This window comes from Macaca mulatta, chromosome 11 (assembly GCF_049350105.2).
Source record: "Macaca mulatta isolate MMU2019108-1 chromosome 11, T2T-MMU8v2.0, whole genome shotgun sequence".
Classification (NCBI taxonomy): domain Eukaryota; kingdom Metazoa; phylum Chordata; class Mammalia; order Primates; family Cercopithecidae; genus Macaca; species Macaca mulatta.
Genome location: NC_133416.1, coordinates 7507664 through 7534440, shown reverse-complemented (window position 1 = coordinate 7534440; position 26777 = coordinate 7507664). Strand labels below are relative to the sequence as shown.

The window sequence follows — 26777 nt, the reverse complement described above, 5'->3', positions numbered from 1 at the left end:
CAGCTCCCCGTAGGCCCAGTCGTAAGGGCCTGCGGAATGATAAAGATAAGCCATTGCCTCCTCTGTTGGCCCGTGTCGGTGGGAATATTGAAGTAAGTGCCATGGGATTCTAAGGGTGGGTGAGTGCCAGATATTGGATCTTCGGTGGAGTGCGACCTGCTCCCTCTCACCTGGGTTTCTTCTTCCCCTAGGTACTTGGTTTTAATGCTCGTCAGCGAAAAGCCTTTCTTAACGCAATTATGCGATATGGTATGCCACCTCAGGATGCTTTTACTACCCAGTGGCTTGTAAGAGATCTGCGAGGCAAATCAGAGAAAGAGTTCAAGTGAGTTGAGGGCTGGTGTGGACTGATCTAGAGCAAGGGCTTCTTCTGCTATCTAGCTGGTCATTCCATGGTTCTAGGCCCAGCCGTGCAGGGAAGTGGGCTGTTTCCTCTGTTGAAGTTGGCAGGTGAAGCTGTTAGTAATGTGTTCCTAGCTTCCCTGGAAGAGAACCTGGGTCTTCTTGTGGGGTCTGGAGATCAGCCTTCCAGTGCAGTGGTGGGCTTTACCTCAAGGTGGAGCCATAGTTATTGCCTGTGATAATGCCTCACGAAGGGATGGAGAAAGAATCTTAAGAGTCAGCATGATCCCTGTTTAACTCATTTCTCTACTTCTTTACACAGGGCATATGTCTCTCTCTTTATGCGGCATTTATGTGAGCCGGGGGCAGATGGGGCTGAGACCTTTGCTGATGGTGTCCCTCGAGAAGGCCTGTCTCGCCAGCATGTCCTTACTAGAATTGGTGTTATGTCTTTGATTCGCAAGAAGGTGAGCCCTGAGCCACTTGCCATTGTTAAAAGTTTCTAGGGGGCCAGGCGCAGTGGCTCACACCTGTAATCCCAGCACTTTGGGAGGCCGAGGCGGGCGGATCACTTGAGGTCAGGAGTTTGAGACCAGCCTGGCCAACATGGTGAAACCCCGTCTCTACTAAAAATACAAAAATTAGCTGCGTGTGGTGGTGGGCACCTGTAATCCCAGCTACTCAGGAGGCTGAGGCAGGAGAATTGCTTGAACCCAGGAGGTGGAGACTGGAGGGCCAATAGGAAAGGAGCCTGCAGCTGGAATTGGGTCTTCAATTTCTTGTCCCATTGCTACAGGTTCAGGAGTTTGAACATGTTAATGGGCGCTGGAGCATGCCTGAACTGGCTGAGGTAGAGGAAAACAAGAAAATGTCCCAGCCAGGGTCACCCTCCCCAAAGACTCCTACACCCTCCACTCCAGGGGATACGCAGCCCAACACTCCTGCACCTGCCCCACCTGCTGGTAAGTCTGCCTGTCCTATCATTTTCTGTCCCTCTCTTTTTGTCCTGGCCTATTTTTCTGCTCCCCTGTGCTCAGTTCTAACAGGGTAGTCTGGCAGGACACACAGTAATTTCCCTCTCAGTTTAGGAGGGCCGTCCTAAGAATGGGGCTGGCTCTTAAAGGCACGAGAGGACAGTTTAAGATGAGACAAACTGGGAAGAAATGACCTTCTCTCTGATGTAGGACCTTCTTCCTAATTGATTGTCTCTTATTGTTCTGCAGAAGATGGGATCAAAATAGAGGAAAATAGCCTCAAAGAAGAAGAGAGCATAGAAGGAGAAAAGGAGGTTAAATCTGTAGCCCCTGAGACTGCCATTGAGGTAAGAGATGGGGGTGACTGAATGCCACACTAAAAACAAATGTATAAGTCCAGTCTTCCTTGTAGTTGCTGGCCTGTCTGCTTCATCTGTTTTGTTTTTGTTTTTTTTTCCTTTGAAGTGTACACAGCCCCCTGCCCCTGCCTCAGAGGATGAAAAGGTCGTTGCTGAACCCCCTGAGGGAGAGGAGAAAGTGGAAAAGGCAGAGGTGAAGGAGAGAACAGAGGAACCTATGGAGACAGAGCCCAAAGGTAAAGGTATCCACGTTTTTTTTTTTTGAGACAGTCTCGCACTCTTGCCAGGCTGGCGTGCTGTGGTGCCATCTTGGCTTACTGCAACCTCCACCTCCCAGGTTCAAGCGATTCTCCTGCCTCAGCTTCCCGAGTAGCTGGGATTACAGGCATATGCCATCATGCCCAGCTAATTTTTGTGTTTTTAGTAGAGACAGGGTTTCACCATGTTGGCCAGGCTGGTCTCAATCTCCTGGCCTTGTGATCCACCCGCCTTGGCCTCCCAAATTGTTAGGATTACAGGCATGAGCCACTGTGCCTGGCCTTTTTTTTTCTTTTTTTCTTTTTTTTTTTTAAAAAAAGGAGTTTCACTCTTGTTGCCCAAGCTGAAGTGTAATGGCGCGATCTCGGCTCACTGCAACCTCTGCCTCCTGAGTTCAAGCGATTCTCCTGCCTCAACCTCCTGAGTAGCTGGGATTACAGGCATGTGCCACCATGCCTAGCTAATTTTGTATTTTTTAATAGAGGGGGTTTCTCCATATTGGTCAGGCTGGTCTCGAACTCCTGACCTCAGGTGATCCACCTGCCTTGCCCTCTCAAAGTGCTGGGATTATAGGCGTGAGCTACTGTGCCTGGCTGGTGTCCATATTTTTAGGCACTACAGATCCCTGTGTGAACCATGGTCACTCATGAATTTTCACTGGGGCTGTAGAGATATCAGGAGGAAGCGATACACTGAAGAATCCTGCACCCTTGATTTTAGGTGGCAGGTTTTCCTATCTCTTATGACTTTATTATTTTTTATTTTTTTTTTTTGAGATGGAGTCTCACTCTGTCACCCAGGCGGGAGTGCAGTGGCACAATCTCTGCTCACTGCAACTTGCGCCTCCCGGGTTCAAGCGGTTCTCCTGCCTCAGCCTCCGAGTAACTGGGATTACAGGCATGCCACAACCATGCCCAGCTAATCATTTATTTATTTATTTATTTATTGAGATGGTGTCTCACTCTGTCGCCCAGGCAGGAGTGCAGTGGCATGATATTGGCTCACTGCAACCTCCACCTCCTGGGTTCAAGCGATTCTCCTGCCTCAGTCTCCTGAGTAGTTACCATGCCCGGCTTTTTTTTTTTTTTTTTTTTTTTTGAGGTGGAGTCTTGCTCTGTCGCCCAGGCTGATGTGCAGTGCAGTGGTATGATCTCGCCTCACTGCAACCTCCACCTCCTGGGTTCAAACAATTCTCCTGCCTCAGCCTCCTGAGTAGCTGGGATTACAGCACGCACCACCATGCCCGGCTAATTTTTGTATTTTAGTAGAGACGGGGTTTTACCATGTCGGCCAGGCTGGTCACAAACTCCTGACCTCGAGATCCACCCACCTCGGCCTCCCAAAGTGTTAGGATTACAGGCGTGAGCCACCATGCCTGGCTAATTTTTGTATTTTTAGTAGAGACGGGGTTTCACCATGTTGGCCAGGCTGGTTTCTAACTCTTGACCTCAGGTGATCCACCCACCTTGGCCTCCCAAAGTGCTGGGATTACAGGCATGAGCCACCACACCTGGCTAATTTTTGTATTTTTAATAGAGATTGGGTTTTCCCATGTTGGCCATGCTGGTCTTGAACTCCTGACCTCAAGTGATCTGCCTGCTACTGTCTCCCAAAATGCTGGGATTACAGGCATGAGCCACTGTGCCCAGCTGACATTACTGTAATCGCAGACATTTAGATGTAGGTCTATCCAGTTGGATAATAGTGTGTAACAGAGGAGAATGTTCTTCCTTTAGGTATATTTTCAATAACATTTCTTCCCCTAGGTGCTGCTGATGTAGAGAAGGTGGAGGAAAAGTCAGCAATAGATCTGACCCCTATTGTGGTAGAAGACAAAGGTGGGTGTTTGGAGAAGTTGATTGTGGTTTAGAAGAACTCTAAAACCGGAAGCAAGGACTGTATCTGCCCTGCCTCCCTGTCCATACTCATCTAGCCATTTTATCCCAAAAGACTGCACCTGTCCCCAGTGGGCCAATGGCACCATTTTCTGGGTCTGAGAGACACCCAGGTGGAGAAGGGGTGGAGGTGGATGGATTCTTGTAGCATACAGTGTTCTGGGTAAGGGCGATGGGTGCTGGGCTTTGGCTGGAACCGACATTTTTCTTCCTTATATTCTGTAGAAGAGAAGAAAGAAGAAGAAGAGAAAAAAGAGGTGATGCTTCAGAATGGAGAGACCCCCAAGGACCTGAATGATGAGAAACAGAAGAAAAATATTAAACAGCGTTTCATGTTCAACATTGCAGATGGTGGTTTTACTGGTATGGAAATGAGGGGCCCACCAGGGTTAGAAGGATCGGATGTGAAATTGGGGTTCTTGTCAGAAACCGTGGTACAGGGACTTTACCTCTGTTCGATGAGGGAATGCCAAACTGATAGTGTACTCCCCTGGGTTCTGTGGAGAAAGCCAGAAGCAAATTATATAAAGATGGATCCAGGGATGGGGGATGGTGGGGGACAAGAATAAGTAGCATTTTCAATTCTCACAGATGTTTGCTTCCCGCCCCCCCTCCCACCTTCCCTAAATTCCTCCTCAGAGTTGCACTCCCTTTGGCAGAATGAAGAGCGGGCAGCCACAGTTACCAAGAAGACTTACGAGATCTGGCATCGACGGCATGACTACTGGCTGCTAGCCGGCATCATAAAGTATCCTTTGCCTGAATCTGGACTGAGGCTTTTGGTTCTGAAGGTCTCTTAGTTTGAGGTTTTTACTTTTCTTGTTTTGTTTTTCCTGAGCACTTTTCCAATAGCCATGGCTATGCCCGGTGGCAAGACATCCAGAATGACCCACGCTATGCCATCCTCAATGAGCCTTTCAAGGGTGAAATGAACCGTGGCAATTTCTTAGAGATCAAGAATAAATTTCTAGCTCGAAGGTTTAAGGTGAGCGGTTGGGGAGGAATATATTGATTGCTTAAGTGCGGAGGGAGTCTGTCCATCCGGTGCACCGTTCTCACTTTCTTCATTCTATGGAAGGCTTTGGTTCCAAGTAACTTACACATTAGGGTTGAAGACACACAGACTTGAAAGTTAACTAACTGTACATGAGCTGTAGGTGACTATGGTCCAGTGAGCGACACTAGTGCAGAGGGGTTTGTTTGGGGAACACTGTAGAGTATTCAGGAAAGATACAGAGGTGGGATTGAATTGCATCTCTGAAGAGGTAGAGCTGTATCAGTCAGTGGGCTGCTGTTTTTTTTTTTTTTTTTTTTTTTTTTGAGACAGTCTCTGTCATCCAGGGTGGAATGCAATGATGCAGTCTCTTCTCACTGCCACCTCTGTGTCCTGGGTTCAAGTGATTCTCCTGCCTCAGCCTCCTGAGTAGCTGGGATTACAGGCGCCCGCCACCACACCCAGCTGTTTTTAGTATTTTTAGTAGAGATGGGGTTTCACCATGTTGCTAGGCTGGTCTCAAACTCCTGACCTCAAGTGATCCACCTGCCTTGGCCACCCAGATTGCTGGGATTACAGGCGTGAGCCACTGTGCCTGGCATCTTTTTCTGGGCTGAAGAGTAGCTGTGTGGGCCAGGCGCAGTGGTTCATGCCTGTAATCCCAGCACTTTGGGAGGATGATGCATGAGAATCGCTTGAAGCTGGGAGGTGGAGATTTCATTGAGCTAAGATTGTGCCATGGCACTCCAGCCTGTGCAACAGAGTGAGACTCTGTCTCAAAAAAAGGAAAAAGAAAAAGACATGTCTGTTGTCTCATACGCTGAGTATAATCGGGGAAGAAATGCACACTAATAAGCCTTCAAGTATTATGTACTAAGCAATGATGTGCCCAGGGATAAGGAGACAAAGTATGGTATCTGTTTTCAAGGAGCTTTCAGTTTCAAGTAGGAGCACATGTGTAATCAAATGAATGCCATTCTGCATATCAGGAGAGAGATTGCTGATTGGCATAAAGTTCTCCAGAATTGCTTGAACCCGGGAGGCGGAGGTTGCAGTGAGCCGAGATCCCACCACTGCACTCCAGTCTGGCAACAGAGCGAGACTCATCTCAAAAAGGAAGAGAAAAGAAAAAGGTCTCAGAGAGGCAGACACAGTGGCTAATCCCAGCATTTTAAAAGAACTGATTGCTTGAGTCCAGGAGTTCGAGACCAGCTTGGGCAACATGGCAAAATGCCACGTCTACAGAAAATACAAAAATTCACCAATTCTGGTGGCGTGCACCTGTAGTTCCAGCTACTCGGGAGGCTGCAGTGAGCCTAGATTGTGCCACTGCGCTCCAGCCTAGGCATTAGAGTAAGACGCTTTTTTTTTTTTTTTTTTTTTGAGACAGAGTCTTGATGTGTTGCCAGGCTGGAGTACAGTGGTGTGATCTCTGCTCACTGCAACCTCTGCTTCCTGGGTTCAAGTAATTCTCCTGCCTCAGCCTCTAATTTTTGTATTTTTAGTAGAGACGGGGTTTTAGCAATTTGGCCAGGATGGTCTTGATCTCTTGACCTCGTGATCTGCCCGCCATGGCCTCCCAAAGTGCTGAGATTACAGGCCTGAGCCACTGCGTCATCCGAGACCCTGTCTTTAAAAAAAAAAAAAAGTTCTCCAGAGGAATTGGAGTAGGGAGGGAACTCACAAATGGCTTTATGGAGAAGATGGCGTTGGAATAAAGTTTTGAGGAATGCGATGGAGATTTTTTGGTAGGAACAGAAGAGTATCTGAACAAAGGGATTAGGTTGGGCAAAGACATGAGGCAGCAAAGTTTAGTATGTCTGGAAACAGCAAATAGCCCAGTTGAGCTGTAGGGAAACATTTGTGTTGGGTGATGGTTGGGAGGTAGGTTGGAAAGAGAAAGGTAGAAGAGTTAGAGGTCAGTAGGTGGGTTCTTGGCACCAGTTAAGAGAGTTTGGACTTTACCCTGTTGTTAATGGGCAGCCACTGAAAGTTTGTGAGCAGAGTTTTGATAGGACCAAGGGAAATGGAAACAGCATTCATAAGATTATAAAACTATCATATAATCATGAGGTGTTAAGGGTCTGGGCTGTGATGCTGGTTGTGGAAAATGAAAAGGGTAAAGATAAAGGAAACAAAACACCAAAGAATTTACTGGACTTAGTGACTTATTGTAGGGGTCAGTAAACCTTTTTACTCTTCCGCAAACCAAAAATGGTTAATAAACCCCCCCCCCTTTTTTTTGGAGACAGTCTCGCTTTGTTGCCCAGGCTGGAGTGCAGTGGTGACATCTCCCAGCTCACTTGCAACCTCCGCCTCCCGGGTTCAACCAATTCTCCTACCTCAGCCTCCTGAGTAGGTGGGATTACAGGCATGTACCACCATGCCTGGCTAATTTTTGTGTTTTTAGTAGAGATGGGGTTTTGCCATATTGGCCAGGCTGGTCTCAAATTCTGGACCTCAGGTGACCTGCCTGCCTTGTCCTCCCAAAGTGCTGGGATTACAGGCGTGAGCCACTGCACCCAACCAAACCTTTTCTATTAAAGGGCCAGATAGGCTTCAGGCTTTGTGGGACATGTGGTCTCTGTTGTACATACTTAACTCCGTCTTCGTTGTGTGAAAGCAGCCACAGGGGATACATAAACGAATAAGTTAGGATGTGTTTCAGCATTTCATCTGTGGATATTACAATTTGAATTTTGTATAGTTCTCATTAAGTGGCATGAAATAGTCTTGTTTTGACTTTTTGCCAACCATTTTAAAATGTAAAACCCATTCTTAGCTCTTCAGCCATATAAAAACAGGTGGTGGGGCAGAGCTGGCCCACAGACTGTAGCTCGCCAACTTCTGACTTACTGGATTTGAGGTACAGAGTGAAAGAGACTGAAAATAACATTTTGAGCCTGAGTCACTGAGAAAGGTGAATTGTCATTTAAGAAGAGAGCGAGCAGTTTGTAGAAAAGAATGATACTGAATTTTAGACAAGTCTTTTGGTATTTCTCACAAATCAGCACCCCTCCCACTACCTACCCGCATCACCATACACTAGCGGGATCAGAACCAGTGCTCAAGGTACATGTTTGAGAAGCATCAAATCATCTGCATAGAAGTGCTGGCTGACACTAGGAGAGGAGAAGCGTATAAGAAATCTCATATGTTGAGTCATAGGTTTTATGAATATATTTTTTAAGTAATTAAAATCTTTTCATAAATTAAGAACCAACATTCTGCCTCTTGGGATATATTTCAAAGAACCTTTAATACAGCTCCATCAGGTGACATATGCATGAGTGTTTCTGCAGTATGATTTTTGGTGATGGGGGCCTAGAGGCAACCTAAATGTTCAGCATTAGGAGAATGCATAGGTAAAACATGTATTCATATTATGGGGCATTAAACAACAGAAGCAACAAAATTCATGTGCATACAACATAAGTGTACCTTTTAAAAAGTATGTAGTGGGAGAAAAAAAGCATAGGTACAGAAAACATCATTCTGTAACTTAGAAACATACATATGAAACAACACAGTCTTTAAAAACCTACACAAAAAGCCACAGTATTACTATATTAGAAAGGTTGCTTTTCAGAGGAATGGAAGTGAGATGGCGATAAGAGGAAATAAAAAACAAAAATATTTTAAAATAGCAAAATAACCCTGTTTTTTTGAGACAGAGTTTCCCTCTGTCATTCAGGCTGGAGTGCAGTGGCATGATCCCAGCTCACTGCAACCTTTGCCTCCCGGGTTCAAGCATTCTTCTGCCTCAACCTCTTGAGCAGCAGCAGTTACAGGTGTGCACTACCATACCTTGCTAATTTTTGTGTGTTTAGTAGAGATGGGGTTTTGTCATGTTGGCCAGGCTGGTCTTGAACTCCTGACCTCAAGTGATCTGCCCATCTCAGCCTCCCAAAGTGCTGGGATTACAGGTGTGAGCCACTGTGCCCAGCCAAAACGTGTTTTTGAAGAGTAGTTGATAAAGAGTAGATGATAAAAAGGAAAATGTTTAACTGTAACTAAATGAAAACATAATATGGATATGTATATAGTATGATCTCAGTTATGTAAAAAACTATGCACAAAAAAACCTAAAAAAAAATCAGGATATATTTCTAGAAGGTGGGATCATCTGTTGTTAATTTTTGATATTCTATTTTCTAAATTGAGTTTTTATTGCTTTTGTATAAGAGAATCTAAAGGGTAAAGAGTTTTAAAAACGAGGACATTGAAAAAGGGAAAGAAAAAAGATACAAGGCAAAGTTAAACTGCTTGGGTGTGGGAATGAGCTGTCCATGAAGTTATTTATAGGTTCTTATTACTATCAGAAACAATGAGAGGTGAGCTGAGAGGCCAGTCAGAAGTAAGCAAAGTGAGTTATCAGTCGAACTCCCGTTTCCTTTTATCCCTTGTCCAGCTCTTAGAACAAGCTCTGGTGATTGAGGAACAGCTGCGCCGGGCTGCTTACTTGAACATGTCAGAAGACCCTTCTCACCCTTCCATGGCCCTCAACACCCGCTTTGCTGAGGTGGAGTGTTTGGCGGAAAGTCATCAGCACCTGTCCAAGGAGTCAATGGCAGGAAACAAGCCAGCCAATGCAGTCCTGCACAAAGGTAGCCAGTGGCTCCCCTGCCTCCTGCTGATTAGGCCTCCTCCCTCATCTAACTGCATCCCAATGTACATATATTTGTTTTCAAACCTTTTTCAGAGCTCCTTTGAGAGTTTAGGAGTTGGTAGGGACCTTTGCCATCCTTGGGGAGTTAATATGTTAGAGGCAATCAAGGACAGTAGTTCTTTGCCTCTTTTTTTTTTTTTTTTTCTTTTTTCTTTTTAAGAGGTGGGCTCTTGGCTGGGCGCGGTGGCTGACGTCTGTAATCTCGGCACTTTGGGAGGCCAAGGTGGGTGGATCACGAGGTTAGGAGTTCGAGACCAGCCTGGCCAACATGGTGAAACCCCGTCTCTACTAAAAATAGCAAAATTAGCTGGGCATGTGGCACATGCCTGTAATCCTAGCTGCTCAGGAGGCTGAGGCAAGAGAATCGCTTGAAACCAGGAGGTAGAGTTTGCAGTAAACCAAGATCGTGCCATTGCACTGGCTATCAGCCTGGGCAACACAGTGAGACTCCGGAAAAAAAAAAAGAGATGGGCTCTCAACATTTTGCCCGGGTGGGTCTTGAACTCCTGGACTCAAGTGATCCTCTTGCCTCAGCCTCCTGAGTAGCTGGAACTACAAATATGTGCCACTGTACCCGGCCACCTTTTTTTTTTTCTTTTTGAGATGGAGTCTAGCTCTTGCCCAGGCTGGAGTGCAATGGCGTGATCTTGGCCCACTGCAGCCTCTGCCTCCTGGGTTCAAGCAATTATCCTGCCTCAGCCTCCCGAGCAGCTGGAACTATAGGCATGCGCCACCACTTGCGGCTAGTTTTTGTATTTTTAGTAGAGATGGGGTTTTACCATGTTGGCAAAGCTGGTCTCAAACTAACTTCAAGTGGTCTACCTGCCTCTGCCTCCCAAAGTGCTGGCATTATAGGCGTGAGCCACCATGCCCCGCCCTGGCCACCTTTTTTTTTTTTTTTTTTTTTTTTTTTTTTTTTTGAGGCGGAGTTTTGCTCTTGTTGCCCAGGCTGGAGTGCAGTGGCGTGATCTCGGCTCACTGCAACCTTTGCCTCCCAGGTTCAAGCGATTCTCCTGCCTTAGCCTCCTGAGTAGCTGGGATTACAGGCATGCACCACCATGCCCTGCTAATTTTGTTTGTTTTTTTGTTTGTTTTTTGAGATGGAGTTTTGCTCTTGTTGCCCAGGCTGGAGTGCAATGGCGTGATCTCAGTTCACCACAACCTCCGCCTCCCGGGTTCAAGCGATTCTTCTGCCTCAGCTTCCTAAGTTGCTGGGATTACAGGCGCCCGCCACCATGCCCGGCTAATTTTTTGTATTTTTAGTAGAGATGGGGTTTCACCATGTTGGCCAGGCCGGTCTCAAACTCCTGACCTCAGATGATCCACCTGCCTCTGCCTCCCAAAGTGCTGGGATTACAGGCATGAGCCACCACGCCCGGCCCCACCTCTTTTAACTTTAAATATATTCAGGTTCTTGAGATGGAAAGCAAAGCAGAATAATATAGTGTCATTTGGGATACTTTAGAGGTAACTTCAGGTGATAAAAGATCCCTTCAAATTCTAGACCCCTTTCAGCGTTTTGTTTCTAATTAAAGTAAAAGGTTATGAGGAGGCGGAGGGTGAAATAAGGAAAAGAATGCTGTTATAATGGAGGTGGGAGACAGATTCTGAAGGTAGAGAAGAGAAAAAACAGGAATAAGCTTCTCAAGAAGAGGAAATACAATAATAGTAAGGGATAGTGAAGGTTTAGGTGACTTTTAAGAGCACAAAATCATGAACAGTTGGAACTGGAATATGAGGAGCAGGAATTTGAACATGGTGGAGGTCAGGTCAGGTGACAGAAGATAACACATCACAGTCACTTGGTCACTGAGAAGAGATGCTGGTCCACTAGGGTAGAGGGACCTCAGTCTTGGCCACCACAGCTCACCACCTCTTTTTCTCCCTTTGCAGTTCTGAAACAGCTGGAAGAACTGCTGAGTGACATGAAAGCCGATGTGACTCGACTCCCAGCTACCATTGCCCGAATTCCCCCAGTTGCTGTGAGGTTACAGATGTCAGAGCGTAACATTCTCAGCCGCCTGGCAAACCGGGCACCCGAACCTACCCCACAGCAGGTAGGACCATTTTCTTCTTGACACCACCTCTTCCTGCAGAACCATTCTGGAGCTTGTAACTTTGTTGTATGTTCCTAGCTTTACATACTGGGTGGGTAGGCTGTCAGTGAATTCCCTTGAGATTGGGTGGATTCCTATCATCTGGAATTCTGACTCCTTGGGTCTCCTTCTCTAGGTAGCCCAGCAGCAGTGAAGATGCAGACTGATAACACCTCCACCGCTGAGCAGTGACCTTCCTCACTTTCTCTTGTCCCAGCTTCTCCCCGGGGGGCCTGAGAGACCCTCACCTTCCTTCTGCCCATCTTCCATGTTGTAAAGGAACAGCCCCAGCGCACTGGGGGAGGGGAGGGAGTGAGGGGCAGTGGTGCCCTTCCTGCAGGAGAGACATGCAGCAGTAGCGCCGGCGCCATCTGCAGGAGCTGGCGGGCTGGCCTTCTGGACCCTGGCTTCTCCCCACTGTAACGCCTGTTACACACAAACTGTTGTGGGTTCCTGCCAGGCTTGAAGAAAATGATCTGAATTTTTTCCTCCTTTTGGTTTTATTTTGTTGGTTTATTTTGTGTTTTCTTTTCTCCTTTTTTGGGGGTATTCAGAGTGGGCTGGGCCCCTGGGCGAGACACAGCTACCTCTGTTGGCATCTTTTTAATACCAGGAACCCAGCGGCTCTAGCCACTGAGCGGCTAAATGAAATAAAGTGGAAAAAAAAAAAAAAAAAAAAAACCAAAAGCATAAAAAACCACAGCAAATTTCTTGATGAAAATTGAAAATAAAAGTTTCCTTGTATTTTAGTGCTCTGGTTCAGTGTGGGTGTAGGTGCAGGTGGATGAGTGTGTGCAGCAGGAGCCTGGCACCTGTATAGTTGAAAATTAAGGGCTATGTGGTGTCCTGATACTCCACTGAAGAACTGGGTTCTGTGTGGGTGTGCAGTGTGTGCCTGGCCAGCGATGACTTCCACCTGTGGAAAATGAGAGGCTGCAAAACTCCAAGTACCACAATGGCCTTGAGCAAGTTTAACTTCTGTGGGATGCAGGTTTCTCATGTATACCTCATACGGTTGTCAAGTAAAACCAGTCAAGTACATGGAACAGTTTTTAACACCTAACCACTACCTTAATGTTAGTTTCAAGGAAGGCTGAGGGGGGTTTTCTTGCTCAGTTGTGCAAAATTGGGATGCAATTTGTGGAATAACCCAGCCTCAACCCCACGCCCCCGGAGACCCGACCTAACGCCCTCCAACCTTGAAACCCTGGTAGTTCACCCCTCTTCATGTCCCAGACCAGGTCGGCGTTGCAACCCGTTGTTTCCCAACTAATTGTAGACCCACCTGAAAGCGAGTTCCGGCCGAGGCCTCCTGCGGACCAAGTGTAGTGCGGCACCTTAACTGAGGGGCTGAGCAGGAGTGAGCATCAAGGAAGGTGCTGGGAGGTTGGGGCACGGTGCCTCACAGCCTGTAATCTCAGCACAAAGGTTGGGGGCAGGAGGATCGATTAAGCCCAGGAGTTCTAGAGCAGCCCTGGCAATATAGTGAGACCCCACCCCCTAGACCCCGTCTCTATAAAAAGATTTTTTAAAAAGGGGTGGGGGCTGGGAGTAGGAGTTGAGTGGCATGGAATTCCATGATTTTTTTTTTTTTGAGACGGAGTCTTGCTCTGTCGCCAGGCTGGAGTACAGTGGCGCCATCTCAGCTCACTGCAACTTCTGCCTCCCAGGTTCAAGTGATTCTCCTGCCTCAGCTTCCCGAGTAGCTGGCACTAAAGGCGTGCGCCACCGCGCCCAGCTAATTTTTGTATTTTTGACAGGTTTCACCATGTTGGCCAGGATGGTCTCGATTTCTTGACCTAGTGATCCGCCGGCCTCGGCCTCCCAGAGTGCTGGGATTACAGGCGTGATCCACCGCGCCCGGCTGTTTTTTGTCGGGTTTTTTGAGGTGGAGTTTCGCTCTTGCTCAGGCTGAAGTGGCACGATCTGGGCTCACTGCAACCTCTGCCTCCCGGGCTCAAGCAATTCTGTCTGCCTCAGCCTCCCGAATAGCTGGGATTATAGGCGCCCGCCACCACGCCCAGCTAATTTTGTGTTTTTAGTAGAGACGGGGTTTCAACGTGTTGGCCCGGCTGGTCTCGAACTCCTGACCTCAGGTGATCCACCCACCTCAGCCTCCCAAAGTGCTGGGATTACAGGCGTGAGCCACGGTGCCCAGCCTGGAATTCCGTTATCTCGAGGCTCGACTAGGGCAGTGGATGCCAGAAAGAGGGCCCCGCTGTTGGGCCCTGGTTCGAGGAGAGGGTGCGGCTTTCACGCACCAGCTTTTCCAACAGAAACCGGCCGTGAGGCTAAAAGCCAACTCCTTGAGGGAAGGGCGGTCACGCTCAGCGGTTTCTCGTCACAGTGCTCCCTCCACCCCCCGCGGGTGTAAGCTGCGCGGCTCCTTCGAATTTCCCCCTACTCGCCGCCGCGGGCTCCGCTGGCGTTCCCTGGTCGAGCGTAAGTTCCGGGTGCGGCGTCCGACTGGGCGCAACAGGAAGAGGCGGGGCCGCGAGGCTAGCGTTACCCTTGCGCCTGCGTGGAAGGACTCTGTGGCGAGTGGCGGCCGAAAGCTAGCTGCGGAGTGCACGTGGAGCGCGGCCCCAAGGGCAGTCTCGGGCCTTAACCCGCATTCTGGTGGGTCTAGAGGAAATTGGGGGACGAAGGGTGGCAGCCCTGACCTGGTCTGGGACGTGGGGAGAGGAGTGCACTACCTGGGTTTCAGGGTGGGAGGGCGTTCGGTCGGCCTCCAGGGGGATAGCGGGGGTACTTGAGTCGCGGGTGCTGAGTGAATCGGGGGTGCTGAGTGAGTTGCGGGTGCTGAGTTGAGCTTGTCCCCTTTCCCACTATAGTACGCCAAGCCTGCGTTCTGCCGTTTCCTCCGGCACGCGCGACGCCACCTTCTCACATTTCTGTCTGCCATAGTACTATGGGGCGCAAATTGGACCCTACAAAGAAGGAGAAGCGGGGGCCAGGCCGAAAGGCCCGGAAGCAGAAGGGTGCCGAGACAGAACTCGCCAGATTCTTGCCCGCAGGTAAGGATTAGTTGTGGTCTCCTGATCCCTCAGCTTTTGCAGTATTCTGTATCATAACCTCTTCTCTTTTTTAGTCTTTGTTCATTTTCTATTTAGGTGGAATCTTCTATGTATTAGTTACTAGGAGGTATGAATGAAACACTGTCGTTTAGATTGTAGGGAACTGTTTAGGTCGTAGAGATGTGAGGACACGGACACAACTATTCATGCAAGAAAAGGTGTGATTTAAAACATTGTGAGTTCAGAGGAAGGGGGATCCCATGCAGAACTGCATGTTAAGCTGGGTTTTGAAAAATGGGTTAAGTTGTACCAAGAGGAAGTAGTGAAGGGGAGGGGTCAGTCATTGATTTTTTGGAAGGAATGGAAATGGAAAAGCACGGATCCGGCTTCTCCATGCCAAGTAGTAGTCTACTGTGTGGAAGACTGGTGGGAGATAACACAGGACCTGGAGTTTGTGTTGGGCTTTGGATAAAGGATGCAGTTTATTGAGATAGTAGCAAGTCCTGGGCACTATGTTGAACTTGTTGGTCTTGTTATGTCACTTCATCATCTTAGAGCCCTGTGAGAGAGGCACTATTAAGGAAATGGATGCGGAGAGGTTAAGAAACTCGTATAGCCAGGCTCAGTGGCTCACGTCTGTAATCCCAGCACTTTGGGAGGCCGAGGCAGGTGGATCACCTGAGGTCCGGTGTTCAAGACCAGCCTGGCCAACATGGTGAAACCGTGTCTCTACTAAAAATACAAAAATTAGTTGGGTGTGGTGGTGGGAGGCTGAGGCAATAGAATCGCTTGAACCTGGGAGACGGAGGTTGCAGTGAGCTGAGATCACGCCATTGCACCACTCCAGCCTGGAAGACCAAGAGTGAAACTCCATTTCAAAAAAAAAAGAAACTCATATACAATTATTAAATAATGACAGGGCTGAGATTTAAATGGACTCCTTTTAATTAGTGTACTAATTCTCTTACCATGTTTATTTCCATTCCCATTTATTTTCAGTGTCCCCTGTAACTTGTTCTGCCTCGTTTTTCTTTTTCAAACAGTAAGTGACGAAAATTCCAAGAGGCTGTCTAGTCGTGCTCGAAAGAGGTAAGTGTGGGTGTCAGGACTTAATTGGTACTGCTTATCTTTGACCACAGAGTTAATTCTGGACTCTCACTTTTCCCTATGGTGGAAATGGCAGAACCTGAAAATATCTTTCCATTTCTTTACTCCTTGAATCTCTTGTGTCTTTTCAGGGCAGCCAAGAGGAGGCTGGGTTCTGCTGAAGTCCCTAAGACAAATAAGTCCCCTGAGGCCAAACCATTGCCTGGAAAGCTACCAAAAGGTCAGTGAAACTAAGAGCTGGATGCTACATGAGGAGTCCTCTGGGTCCTGGGTAGGGAAGGACTTGCTAAACATTTCCGGAATGAAAGGAACAGCCAGAGGACATTCTGAGGGGTAGAAAGTACAGGCTCCCCAGGGTGTGGGGCCCGGGAATGTGTGGCTGCCATTAGTCCAGGACTCGTCAAACCCTTAGGGATCTTTGCAGGAGCTGTCCAGACAGCTGGTAAGAAGGGACCCCAGTCCCTATTTAATGCTGCTCAAGGCAAGAAGCGCCCAGCACCTAGCAGTGATGAGGAAGAGGAGGAGGAAGACTCTGAAGAAGATGATGTGGTGAACCAGGGGGACCTCTGGGGCTCCGAGGATGATGCTGATATGGTAGATGACTATGGAGCTGACTCCAACTCTGAGGATGAGGAGGAAGGTGAAGAGGTGAGATTCATCTCTGGGCATTCAGAGAAGGACCCTTGCTATTTAGTTTCTTTCCAGATTCTTGAGACTGTTTCTTAGTGGCAAGGATAAGCCTGACTAGAGGAAAGGGGTTTTTGTGCTCCATCACTGTTTCCCTACTGCCTTATATCCTCTCCCAGTGCACCTACAAGTTTGAAGGAGCTGTAGGATAGAGCATTTAAAAAAATCTAGAAGGCTCTCTTGGTGTGGATGTGGGAAGGTGGACAATGGTGTGCTCCACTGATGGGAACAGAAATGCACTTTTTATAAAGCAGTTATCTCAGAACTGTGAAATATTTGTTCCTTTTGGCTGGGTATGGTGGCTCACGTTTGTAATCCCAGCACTTTGGGAGGCTGAGGCAAGAGAATTGCTTGAGCCTAGGAGTTGGAGACCAGCTTGAGCAACACAGGGAGATACCGTCTCTACAAAAAATTAAAAAATTGGCTGGGTGCAGTGGCTCACGCCTATAATCCTGGCACTTGGGAGGCCGAGGTGAGCGGATCACCTGAGCTCAGGAGTTGGAGACCAGCCTGGACAACGTGGCAAAACCCCATCTCTACTAAAAATACAAAAATTAGCTGGTGTGGTGGTGTGCACCTGTAATCCCAGTTACTCCTAGCTACCCGGGAGGCTGAGGCAGGAGAATCGCTTGAACCTGGGAGGCGGAGGTTGCAGTGAGCCGAGATCGTGCCATTGCACTCCAGCCTGTGCAACAAAGTGAGACTCTGTCTCAAAAAAAATAAAAAAAAAAGTTAAAAAAATTGTTTAGCCGGGCGCAGTGGCTCAATCCTGTAATCCCAGCACTTTGGGAGGCCGAGGCGGGCGGATCACAAGGTCAGGAGATCGAGACCACAGTGAAACCCCGTCTCTACTAAAAATACAAAAAATTAGCCGGGCGCGGTGGCGGGCGCCTGTAGTCCCAGCTACTCAGGAGGCTGAGGCAGGAGAATGGCGGGAACCCGGGAGGCGGAGCTTGCAGTGAGCCGAGATTGCGCCACTGCACTCCAGCCTGGGCAACAGCGTGAGACTCTGTCTCAAAAAAAAAAAAAAAAAATTGTTTAAAAATTAGCTGGGTGTGGTGGCGTACGCCTGTAGTCCCAGCTACTCAGGATGCTGAGGCAGGAAGATGACTGGAGCTTGGGAGGTTGAGGCTGCAGTGAGCTGTGATCTTACCACTGCACTCCAGCCTGGGTGACAGAGTGAGACTGTCTCAAAAAAAAAACACAAAAACTTCTTCCTTTTGACATAGTAATTCCCTATTAAGGAAGATGATCCAAAACATCAGCAAATAGTTCTTTACTGAGGTGCAGGAAATTATTATACAATTAGTATGTAGATGTATTATTAGAATCGTATAGAAAAAAAAGAGAAAGTCCCCATGTGCACCCCTTTCTTCCATCCCTTTGTATCTATAGGGTCATTATTAGGTTTGCAGGCACCATGTGGATCATAATGCCAAAAACTCTGGAAACTTCCAAAATATACAATATGTTTAAGTTATGGTTCATGCATATGATGCAGTTAACACTGGTCATTGTGTCTATGAAAATGCCTGTGATTTAACTGAAGTCTAAAAAGCAAGAAACAAACTTGGCCGGGCGCGGTGGCTCAAGCCTGTAATCCCAGCACTTTGGGAGGCCGAGACGGGCGGATCACGCGGTCAGGAGATCGAGACCATCCTGGCTAACACGGTGAAACCCCGTCTCTACTAAAAAAATACAAAAAACTAGCCGGGCGAGGTGGTGGGCGCCTGTAGTCCCAGCTACTCAGGAGACTGAGGCAGGAGAATGGCGTGAACCCGGGAGGCGGAGCTTGCAGTGAGCTGAGATCTGGCCACTGCACTCCAGCCTGGGCGACAGAGCGAGACTCCGTCTCAAAAAAAAAAAAGAAACAAACTTGAAAAAAATATAGCAAAATGGGCCAGGCGTGGTGGCTCACACCTTTAATCCCAGCACTTTGGGAGGCCGAGTGGGCAAATCACCTGAGGTCAGGAGTTCGAGACCAGCCTGGCCAACATGGTGAAACCCCGTCTCTGCTAAAAATACAAAAAATTAGCTGGGCATGGTAGTGCATGCCTATAATCCCAGCTACTTGGAAGGTTGAGGCAGGAGAATCGTTTGAACCTGGGAGGCGGAGGTTGCAGTGAGCCAAGATCGTGCCATTGCACTCCATCCTGGGGGACAAGAGCAAGACTTCTCTAAAAAAAATATGGCAAAATGGTAGTCAAGGGCAATTTTTGTCCTTTATATGTGCAGGTGTTTTTCAAGTTTTTTTTTTTTTTTTCTTAATGGAAAAGTGAAAAACACATAATAGTAGAAAGAAAAATGTAATGAACCCTTTAATTCATTACTTGGTTTTTGTTTTGTTTTTTTTTTTTTTTTGAGATGGAGTCTTGTTCTGTTGCCCAGGCTGGAGTGCAGTGGCTCGATCTTGGCTCACTGCAACCTCCACCTTCTGGGTTCAAGCAATTCTCCTGCCTCAGCTTCCTGAGTAGCTGGGATTTACAGGCGTGCACCACCATGCCCTCATTACTTAGTTTCAACAGTGATCAATATTCTGCCAATTTTATCTTCGTTTCTTTGCTCCTCTATTTCCTTCTGAGAGCAAGTGTTGGATTTTTATTTAGCGAGAAAATAAGATACAGAGATAGAAAGTGCTACAAGGGCTGATGGAAGGGCAGGCCTGTATTAACAGCCCTTGTGTCTCTTCAGCTGCTGCCCATTGAAAGAGCTGCTCGGAAGCAGAAGGTCCGGGAAGCTGCTGCTGGGTGAGTTTTGGAAGCTACTGGGATGGAGCATAGGCAGCGGCTAGGGTGGGGAAGCTGTGTGGAAGGAGGAGGTGTCTGTTTTGGTCTGTGAATCACTCTATTCTTGGACCTGTTTCTAGGGTCCAGTGGAGTGAAGAGGAGACGGAGGATGAGGAGGAAGAAGTGACCCCTGAGTCCGGCCCCTCAAAGGAGGAGGAGGCAGATGGGGGCCTGCAGATCAATGTGGATGAGGAACCATTTGTGCTGCCCCCTGCCGGGGAGATGGAGCAGGATATCCTTGCAGGACAGAGTGAAGAGTTAGGAGGAAGGTGCTTGGGAGAGGGATTTCCAGGCCCTAGGACATCATGACACAGTTCCTTAACAGGCCCACATGCCCAGGCTCCAGACCTGCAACGAGTTCACAAGCGGATCCAGGATATCGTGGGAATTCTGCGTGATTTTGGGGCTCAGCGGGAGGAAGGGCGGTCTCGTTCTGAATACCTGAACCGGCTCAAGAAGGATCTGGCCACTTACTACTCCTATGGAGACTTCCTGCTTGGCAAGCTCATGGACCTCTTCCCTCTGTCTGAGGTACTGGATTGCCAGAATGCCTCCTCTCTTTTCTCACCTCCTTACCCTGTGTAAGGAAGAGGTTCAGCCCCCTTGCCCCGCTCCCCTGACTGAGCTCCTTAGCCATCCTCATTTATTCCCTGCTGTCTTGCCTGGCAGCTGGTGGAGTTCTTAGAAGCTAATGAGGTGCCTCGGCCCGTCACCCTCCGGACCAATACCTTGAAAACCCGACGCCGAGACCTTGCCCAGGTGAGGGGTGGCCTTTGAGGCTTGCTCATCTCAGAAGGGAAGTGATTTCTGCCAACTCCAGAGATTGCCCTGTGCTTCCCTGACTGGGTGGGGCCTTAGGACCTAAGCATGACCCTGAGGGGCAAACCCAGAGGCCTGATATCTCTGGCAGGCTGGGGGCCTAGGACCTCTGAGGAATGGGAAGTTCATCCCTCCAACCTCTGTTCCCTGTGACTAGGATGATGAGACTTCAGGATGAGCGTGCTGCGCCCAAGGAAAATGGAGGGAGATGATTGAGGAGCTGGGGAAATATGATTCCTGACTGCAGAAAAAAAATACATGTGCACAGTCAATATTTTAAACTCATTTCTGAGGGTTCAGGGACCCCAGGTTAACGACCCCTGTTTTAAAGTTAGTTGTTGGGTTATATGTGTTGTGTATTTCCTGGTGTGAAGAAAACCTAATAATGTAATGTGCTATAACCAGTATCATTAAATTTTTAGTATGGTGGAGGGGTCAGCCTCTTAGAAAATCAGATGCCACTTCCAGGAAATAAAGTAACAGGAGGTGGCATCCTGCTCCATTGGGATGAAGTTCAGACCTTGAGTTAGGAGCCTGAGGTTAAAAAAAAAAGGGCACCGTAGGATGGAGTGGGAAAGAGAAACTGCTCAATGAGTCCATGATGACTGTATTCGGAGCAAGCACCCTAGGAGTTGTGGGGCCATGGGCCATGTTTTTAATGTCTTCATCTGTTTTCTGGGTAGAGTAGCCTATGAGGTTATTAAAATCTTCATCCCAATTGGGTGCGGTGGCTCACACCTGTAATCCTAGCACTTTGGGAGGCCGAGGCGGGCAGATCACCTGAGGTCAGGAGCTAGAGACCAGCCTGGCCAACATGGTGAAACCCCATCTTGATGAAAAATACAAAAATTAGCCAGGCATGGTGGTACATGCCTGTAGTCCCACCTACTCAGGAGGCTGAGGCATAAGAAAGAATTGCTTAAATCCGGGAGGTGGAGGTTGCTGTGAGCCAAGATTGCGCCACCTCACTCTAGGCTGGGCAACAGAGTGAGACTCCGTCTCAAAAAAAAAAAAAAAAATCTTCATCCCTCTTCAGGCTCTAATCAATCGTGGGGTTAATCTGGATCCCCTGGGCAAGTGGTCAAAGACTGGACTAGTGGTATATGATTCTTCTGTGCCCATTGGTAAGTCTCCACCCAAGAGCCCTTCTACCTCTGTCCCTGTCCCTACCGCATGTCACAGGGTGGTCCTCCTCCACAGGTGCCACCCCCGAGTACCTGGCTGGGCACTACATGCTGCAGGGAGCCTCCAGCATGCTGCCCGTCATGGCCTTGGCACCCCAGGAACATGAGCGGATCCTGGACATGTGTTGTGCCCCTGGAGGAAAGACCAGCTACATGGGTATGAGACGGGCAGGCAGGTGGGATTCATCGGGCTGTCTTGCTTTTGAAAGTAGATGGGGTTGCTGACTCACTAGCGCTCACGGAACACGATGTGCAGGCTCTAGCAGAGTGGTGAGGAGCAGTCTCTGGAGTCGGCCTGTGTATAAGTGCCGGGTGTGCCACTTATACACATCTGACTCTGGATTCTCTTTTGTCATCTGTAAAATGGGATGGTAATTGCGCTTGGGGTTCCCCTTGGATTATGCTTGGATTGTGAGGGTTAAGATGATGCATTTAGAAGTCCTTGGCGGTATTCAGCACATACTCAGCAGCCATAACTTTTATTAAGCTGTTATCACTTAAAAGAAGTAATTTAGGCCGGGCGCGGTGGCTCAAGCCTGTAATCCCAGCACTTTGGGAGGCCGAGACGGGCGGATCACGAGGTCGGGAGATCGAGACCATCCTGGTTAACACGGTGAAACCCCGTCTCTACTAAAAAATACAAAAAACTAGCCGGGCGAGGTGGCGGGCGCCTGTAGTCCCAGCTACTCGGGAGGCTGAGGCAGGAGAATGGCGTGAACCCGGGAGGCGGAGCTTGCAGTGAGCTGAGATCCGGCCACTGCACTCCAGCCTGGGTGACAGCGCGAGACTCCGTCTCAAAAAAAAAAAAAAAAAAAAAAGAAGTAATTTAGTATGTAGGACCAGATAGGTGTTCAGTAAAAATGGGAAAACCACGTTGGTAGACTTGCTGACCACCAGGGGCTAGTGCAGAGTGGATCAGCCTATAGAGTAGGCAGGCTTGTTGGGAGTGAAGTTGCCTTGAGGTGATACCACTTCTGTGGATTCCTGAGCAGGAGGGTGGGAGCTAGTATGGAGGCAGTGGAACTGGCTGATCAGCACTGTTACTGCCCTCCCTTTAGCCCAGCTGATGAAGAATACGGGTGTGATCCTTGCCAATGACGCCAATGCTGAGCGGCTTAAGAGTGTTGTGGGCAACTTGCACCGGCTGGGAGTCACCAACACCGTTATCAGTCACTATGATGGGCGCCAGTTCCCCAAGGTGAGACTCAAGCTGTGTGTCTCCTGAGGCTTCTTGCAGTTGACCTTCTCCCTTCCTGACCTCAGTGTTCAGACTTGACCCTAGTAAATAGTGCGCTGCTGGTTGCGGAAGAGACATAGGATTCATCTGTATCTTTTCCCCAGGTGGTGGGGGGCTTTGACCGAGTGCTGCTGGATGCTCCCTGCAGTGGCACTGGGGTCATCTCCAAGGACCCAGCCGTGAAGACTAACAAGGTGAGGAGTCAGGTGGTGGCCACTGAGACGCCTTGGCTGGGTCTCGTAGAGCTGGAAAGTGAAATGGGGACATTCTCTGGGCTCCCCTCTCCTCCTGAGGCTGCCTTTGGGTCTCTTTTTGGGACAGGATGAGAAGGACATCCTGCGCTGTGCTCACCTCCAGAAGGAGTTGCTTCTGAGTGCTATTGACTCTGTCAATGCCACCTCCAAGACAGGAGGCTACCTTGTTTACTGCACCTGTTCTATCATGGTGAGGCCTCTGCCATGGCAGAGCAGGGGAGGCTGGGCTGGGGGGCTCTTTGCCCCTATGAGCTCCCTTCAGCTCCAGCTCTGCTTTTTCCTCCCTTGTTTATCTTCCCCCAACATCCAGGTGGAAGAGAATGAGTGGGTGGTAGACTATGCTCTGAAAAAGAGGAATGTGCGACTGGTGCCCACAGGCCTAGACTTTGGCCAGGAGGGTTTTACCCGCTTTCGAGAAAGGCGCTTCCACCCCAGTCTGCGTTCTGCCCGACGCTTCTACCCTCATACCCACAATATGGATGGGTTCTTCATTGCCAAGTTCAAGAAATTCTCCAATTCTATCCCTCAGTCCGAGACAGGTGAGTGATCTTTTTCTACCCTTCATCACCACCTTTGCTCTTTTCACCTTTCAGGAGCCTTTATGGCGTGACAGAAGGGAAGGGAAAGGAAAGATTCATGCATCCCTTACTCCAACCTTTGCATGCTTGGATGAGAGAACCCTCTCATTCCAGCTAGAATTGCTTTTGAGTGCTGGACCCCATGTGAATAAGCTGAAGTGTTCATATGGATGGAGGCCTTTTCCTTTATTCTGCCAAGTGGCTGCAGTTGTTCAGCACTAAATACATTCCAAATGAAGGTTGTGGTTTCTTTTCCTTCTTGGCAGAGGGTTGACTTACTGGTACTGTACCTCTGCTGGTCCAGCATTCTCAGCACTGGGTTGGAACAGAGCTCCACAGAGCTTTGTCAGCAGTTCTCAGCCTGTCACACTCATTGCAGATTGTTTTCTCAGCCATCTTGAGGAGTCCGGCCTGCATCTCAAGGGAAGGGTGGGGTTTTCTGAAACAGCCTTGAGAACACTACTTACTGGGATATAACCCTGGGTTTAATTGCAAGAGGGAGAGAAGAGCTACTTCAGAAATAGTAGAATTTGTCTGGGCGTGGTGGCTCATGCGTATAATCCCAGCACTCACCTGAGGTCAGGAATTCCACATGGTGAAACCCCGTCTCTACTAAAAATATAATAATTAGTTGGGTGTGGTGGTGCATGCCTGTAATCCCAGCTACTCAGGAGGCTGAGGCAGGAGAATTGCTTGAACCTAGGAGGTGGAGGTTTCAGTAAGCTGAGATCATGCTATTGCTTTCCAGCCTGGGCAACAAGAGCAAAATTCTGTCTCAAAAAAAAGAAATAGTAAAATTTGCTATAACTTAAAAAGTACATATTTTAATTATCCTGCAGTTCATCATAATCCGTGTGGAAAAAAACTTCTCTGATTTAAAAAATAAATAGGCCAGGTATGGTGGTGGCTCATGCCTGTAAATCCCAGTACTTTGGGAGGCTGAGGTAGGAGGATCGCTTAAGACCACAAGTTTGAGACCTGTCTGGGCAACAAAGGGAGACTTTGTCTGTAGTTCCAGCTACTCTGGAGGCTGAGGCAGGAGGATCCCTTGAGCCCCAGGAGTTTGAGGTTGCAGTGAGCTATGATGGCACCACTGTACTCCAGCCTGGGCAACACAGTGAGACCCTGCCTCAAAAAAAAAAAAAAAAAAAGTAAATAAAATAAAGGCTAGTGCTTCAAATTCATTTAGAAGACCCTGTGAGGCCGGGCGTGGTGGCTCGTGCCTGCCTGTAACCCCAGCACTTAGGGAGGCTGAGGCGGGTGGATCACCCGAGGTCAGGAGTTCGACCAGCTGGTCAACATGGTGAAACCCCGTCTCTACTAAAAATACAAAACTTAGCCGGACATGGTGGCACACGCTTGTGATTGTCGGGAGTCTGAGGCAGGAGAATCGCTTGAACCCAGGAGGCAGAGGTTGCAGTGAGCCGAGATCACACCACTGCACTCCAGCTGGGGCGACAGAGCAAGACTCTGTCTCAAAAAAAAAAAAAAATACCCAAAACCAATTCATTTTTTCCTTACAGCGTCTTGTTACTTCCTGTCCTCAAGAGGGCGCAGCTTCCTGTAAAAAATCTTTTGGCCCAAGGATAGGCAGTGAATTTTTTTTTTTTTTTTTTTTTTTTGAGACAATGTCTTGCTCTATTGTTCAGGCTGGACTGCAGTGGTGCAGTCTCAGCTTATTGCAACCTCCACCTTCCAGGTTCAAGTGATTCTTGTGTCTCAGACTCCCAAGTAGCTAGGATTACAGGTGTGGACAGGTACCACCATCCCTGGCTAATTTTTATCTTTTTAGTAGAGACGATTTCACCATGTTGACTAGGCTGGTCTTGAACTCCTAGCCTCAAGCAATCCACTTGCCTTGGCCTCCCAAAGTGCTGGAATTACAGGTGTGAGCTACCACACCTGGCCTATAAGCAGTGATCTCTTAATACAAGGTTCAAGTAGGACTTGAGTAAAGGCCAAGTTAATTAAGTAATGGGAATTTCGGTAATCTGCTCTTAGGCACTGACCTAATTGTGTGGAGCTCCTGCCCAAGAGATGGCAATTCTCATATTTTAATATGAGAATATTAAAATATGGTGATAGGCCAGGCACAGTGGCTCATGCCTGTAATCCCAGCTCACTTTGGGAGGCTGAGGTGGGCGGATCACGAGGTCAGGAGATCGAGACCATCCTGGCTAACACGGTGAAACCCTGTCCCCACTAAAAATAAAAAAAATTCTATGGGCATGGTGGCGGGCGCCTGTAGTCCCAGCTACTCCGGAGGCTGAGGTAGAAGAATGGTGTGAGCCTGGGAGGTGGAGCTTGCAGTGAGCCGAGATCATGCCACTGCACTCCAGCCTGGACGACAGAGCGAGGCTCCATCTCAAATAAAATAAAATAAAATAAAATACGGTGATAAGGCCTATTTTCTGACACCATCTGTTTAATTTTAACCCCAGGAAATTCTGAAACAGCCACACCTAAAAATGTAGACTTGCCTCAGGTCATCCCCAAGTCTGAGAACAGCAGCCAGCCAGCCAAAAAGGCCAAGGGGGCTGCAAAGACAAAGCAGCAGCTGCAGAAACAGCAACGTCCCAAGAAGGCCTCCTTCCAGAAGCCGAATGGCACCTCTAAAGGGGCAGACTCAGAATTGTCCACTGTACCTTCTGTCAGAAAGACCCAAGCTTCCTCCAGGTGCCAGGATAGCAGTCAGCCAGCTGGAAAAGCCGAAGGGATCAGGGAGTCCAAGGTGACTGGGAAGCTAAAGCAACGATCGCCTAAATTACAGTCCTCCAAGAAAGTTGCCTTCCTCAAGCAGAATGCCTCTCCCAAGGGCACAGACACAGAAACACCGGCTGTGTTATCCCCATCCAAGACTCAGGCCACCCTGAAACCTAAGGACCATCATCACCCCCTTGGAAGGGCCAAGGGGGTTGAGAAGCAGCAGTTGCCAGAGCAGCCTTTCAAGAAAGCTGCCTTCCAGAAACAGAATGACACCCCCAAGGGGCCTCAGTCTCCGACTGTGTCTCCCATCAGTTCCAGCCGCCCCCCACCAGCAAAGAGGAAGAAATCTCAGTCCCGGGGGAATGGCCAGCTGCTCCTGTCTTAGATGGTTGAAAACTAGACTGGGGTGGCTCACTGCCATTGTCACCGGGTTGGAACTCTTGCCTCTATGAGGATGCCTTCTCCACTGTGCATACCCATGAAATTTAATACACATTTTACAACCTCTGGCCGCTGAGTATTTTTGAGGGAACTGGGTACTGCCTTTGCTGCTTTAAGGGTAGAGGTGGGAAGGTGGGACTGGGATCTTCTGAGGAGAGGGAATGGTTGGGTGCTACTGAGAAATCAGGTCAGTTTTAGGCTCCTGCAGCCTTGAGTCTTCCCAGGAAGGGAGAGCCCTGGAGTCAGAGCTAGGGGTGATTGAACTCTGGGGAGAGGAGGGCAATAGAAGTGTAGGGGAAGGCCGGACATGCTGGCTCACGCCTGTAATCCCAGCACTTTGGGAGGCCAAGGTGGGTGGATCACCTGCGGTCAGG

At 48.6% G+C, this 26777-nt stretch overlaps 2 protein-coding genes, 2 long non-coding RNA genes and 1 other non-coding gene across 46 annotated transcripts in view; 4 read left to right on the top strand and 1 right to left on the bottom strand.

Annotated features, from left to right (window-relative positions):
- The window catches only part of CHD4 (chromodomain helicase DNA binding protein 4), a 38577-nt gene extending 26241 nt beyond the window's left edge, over nt 1-12336 (top strand). For 13 of the 28 annotated variants that reach the window (XM_077953369.1, XM_077953366.1, XM_077953356.1 and 10 more), the window contains exons 28-40: nt 4-92; nt 192-325; nt 665-809; nt 1139-1304; nt 1566-1663; nt 1782-1911; nt 3700-3771; nt 4054-4191; nt 4468-4576; nt 4681-4813; nt 9234-9432; nt 11385-11548; nt 11724-12336. In XM_077953369.1, coding sequence (XP_077809495.1) covers nt 4-92; nt 192-325; nt 665-809; nt 1139-1304; nt 1566-1663; nt 1782-1911; nt 3700-3771; nt 4054-4191; nt 4468-4576; nt 4681-4813; nt 9234-9432; nt 11385-11548; nt 11724-11741 — 1595 coding nt within the window. In that variant the 3' untranslated portion in view covers nt 11742-12336. Of the gene's footprint in view, nt 1-3; nt 93-191; nt 326-664; nt 810-1138; nt 1305-1565; nt 1664-1781; nt 1918-3699; nt 3772-4053; nt 4192-4467; nt 4577-4680; nt 4814-9233; nt 9433-11384; nt 11549-11723 lie in introns of all 28 variants that reach the window. The other 15 variants (XM_077953368.1, XM_077953357.1, XM_015150908.3 and 12 more) reach the window with 3 other exon arrangements.
- LOC114671203 (small Cajal body-specific RNA 11) lies at nt 1344-1480 on the top strand. Its single transcript, XR_003721090.1, has one exon.
- On the bottom strand, nt 3452-14044 carry LOC107000737 (uncharacterized). The gene is made up of 4 exons (XR_001447872.3): nt 13849-14044; nt 12873-12996; nt 4278-4325; nt 3452-4047 (listed from the first exon to the last, which is right to left on the bottom strand). It is a non-coding gene; the product is annotated as an uncharacterized LOC107000737 (long non-coding RNA).
- Nucleotides 5123-8456, top strand: LOC144332752 (uncharacterized). The gene is made up of 2 exons (XR_013400813.1): nt 5123-5403; nt 7329-8456. It is a non-coding gene; the product is annotated as an uncharacterized LOC144332752 (long non-coding RNA).
- A 77-nt stretch (nt 14045-14121) lies between the features above and the next one.
- NOP2 (NOP2 nucleolar protein) lies at nt 14122-26471 on the top strand. Of its 15 annotated transcripts, none has more exons than XM_077953383.1 (17): nt 14122-14206; nt 14495-14604; nt 15648-15693; nt 15843-15931; nt 16136-16359; nt 19090-19145; nt 19265-19416; nt 19516-19715; nt 19854-19943; nt 21040-21127; nt 21204-21344; nt 22246-22385; nt 22529-22618; nt 22746-22868; nt 22989-23217; nt 24882-25003; nt 25698-26471. In XM_077953383.1, exons 2-16 carry the CDS (start codon nt 14499-14501, stop codon nt 24989-24991), a joined length of 1884 nt encoding a protein of 627 aa, XP_077809509.1. In that variant the 5' UTR covers nt 14122-14206; nt 14495-14498; the 3' UTR covers nt 24992-25003; nt 25698-26471. The 15 variants fall into 15 exon arrangements, with proteins under 15 accessions (XP_077809509.1, XP_077809502.1, XP_015006396.2 ...); XM_077953376.1 differs by lacking the exon at nt 24882-25003 and adding an exon at nt 18787-18885 and having other exon boundaries at nt 16124-16359; XM_015150910.3 differs by lacking the exon at nt 24882-25003.
- Nucleotides 26472-26777: the final 306 nt, after the last annotated feature.

Excerpts from the sequence above, each read along its gene's own strand:
- NOP2 (XM_077953376.1), top strand. The coding sequence starts at position 14,499 with ATGGGGCGCAAATTGGACCCTACAAAGAAGGAGAAGCGGGGGCCAGGC. Across the intron at positions 18,886-19,089 it reads TGAGTAGCTGGGATTTACAG|CTGCTGCCCATTGAAAGAGC; the intron begins GCGTGCACCACC and ends GTGTCTCTTCAG. Across the intron at positions 19,944-21,039 it reads GACGCCGAGACCTTGCCCAG|GCTCTAATCAATCGTGGGGT; the intron begins GTGAGGGGTGGC and ends ATCCCTCTTCAG.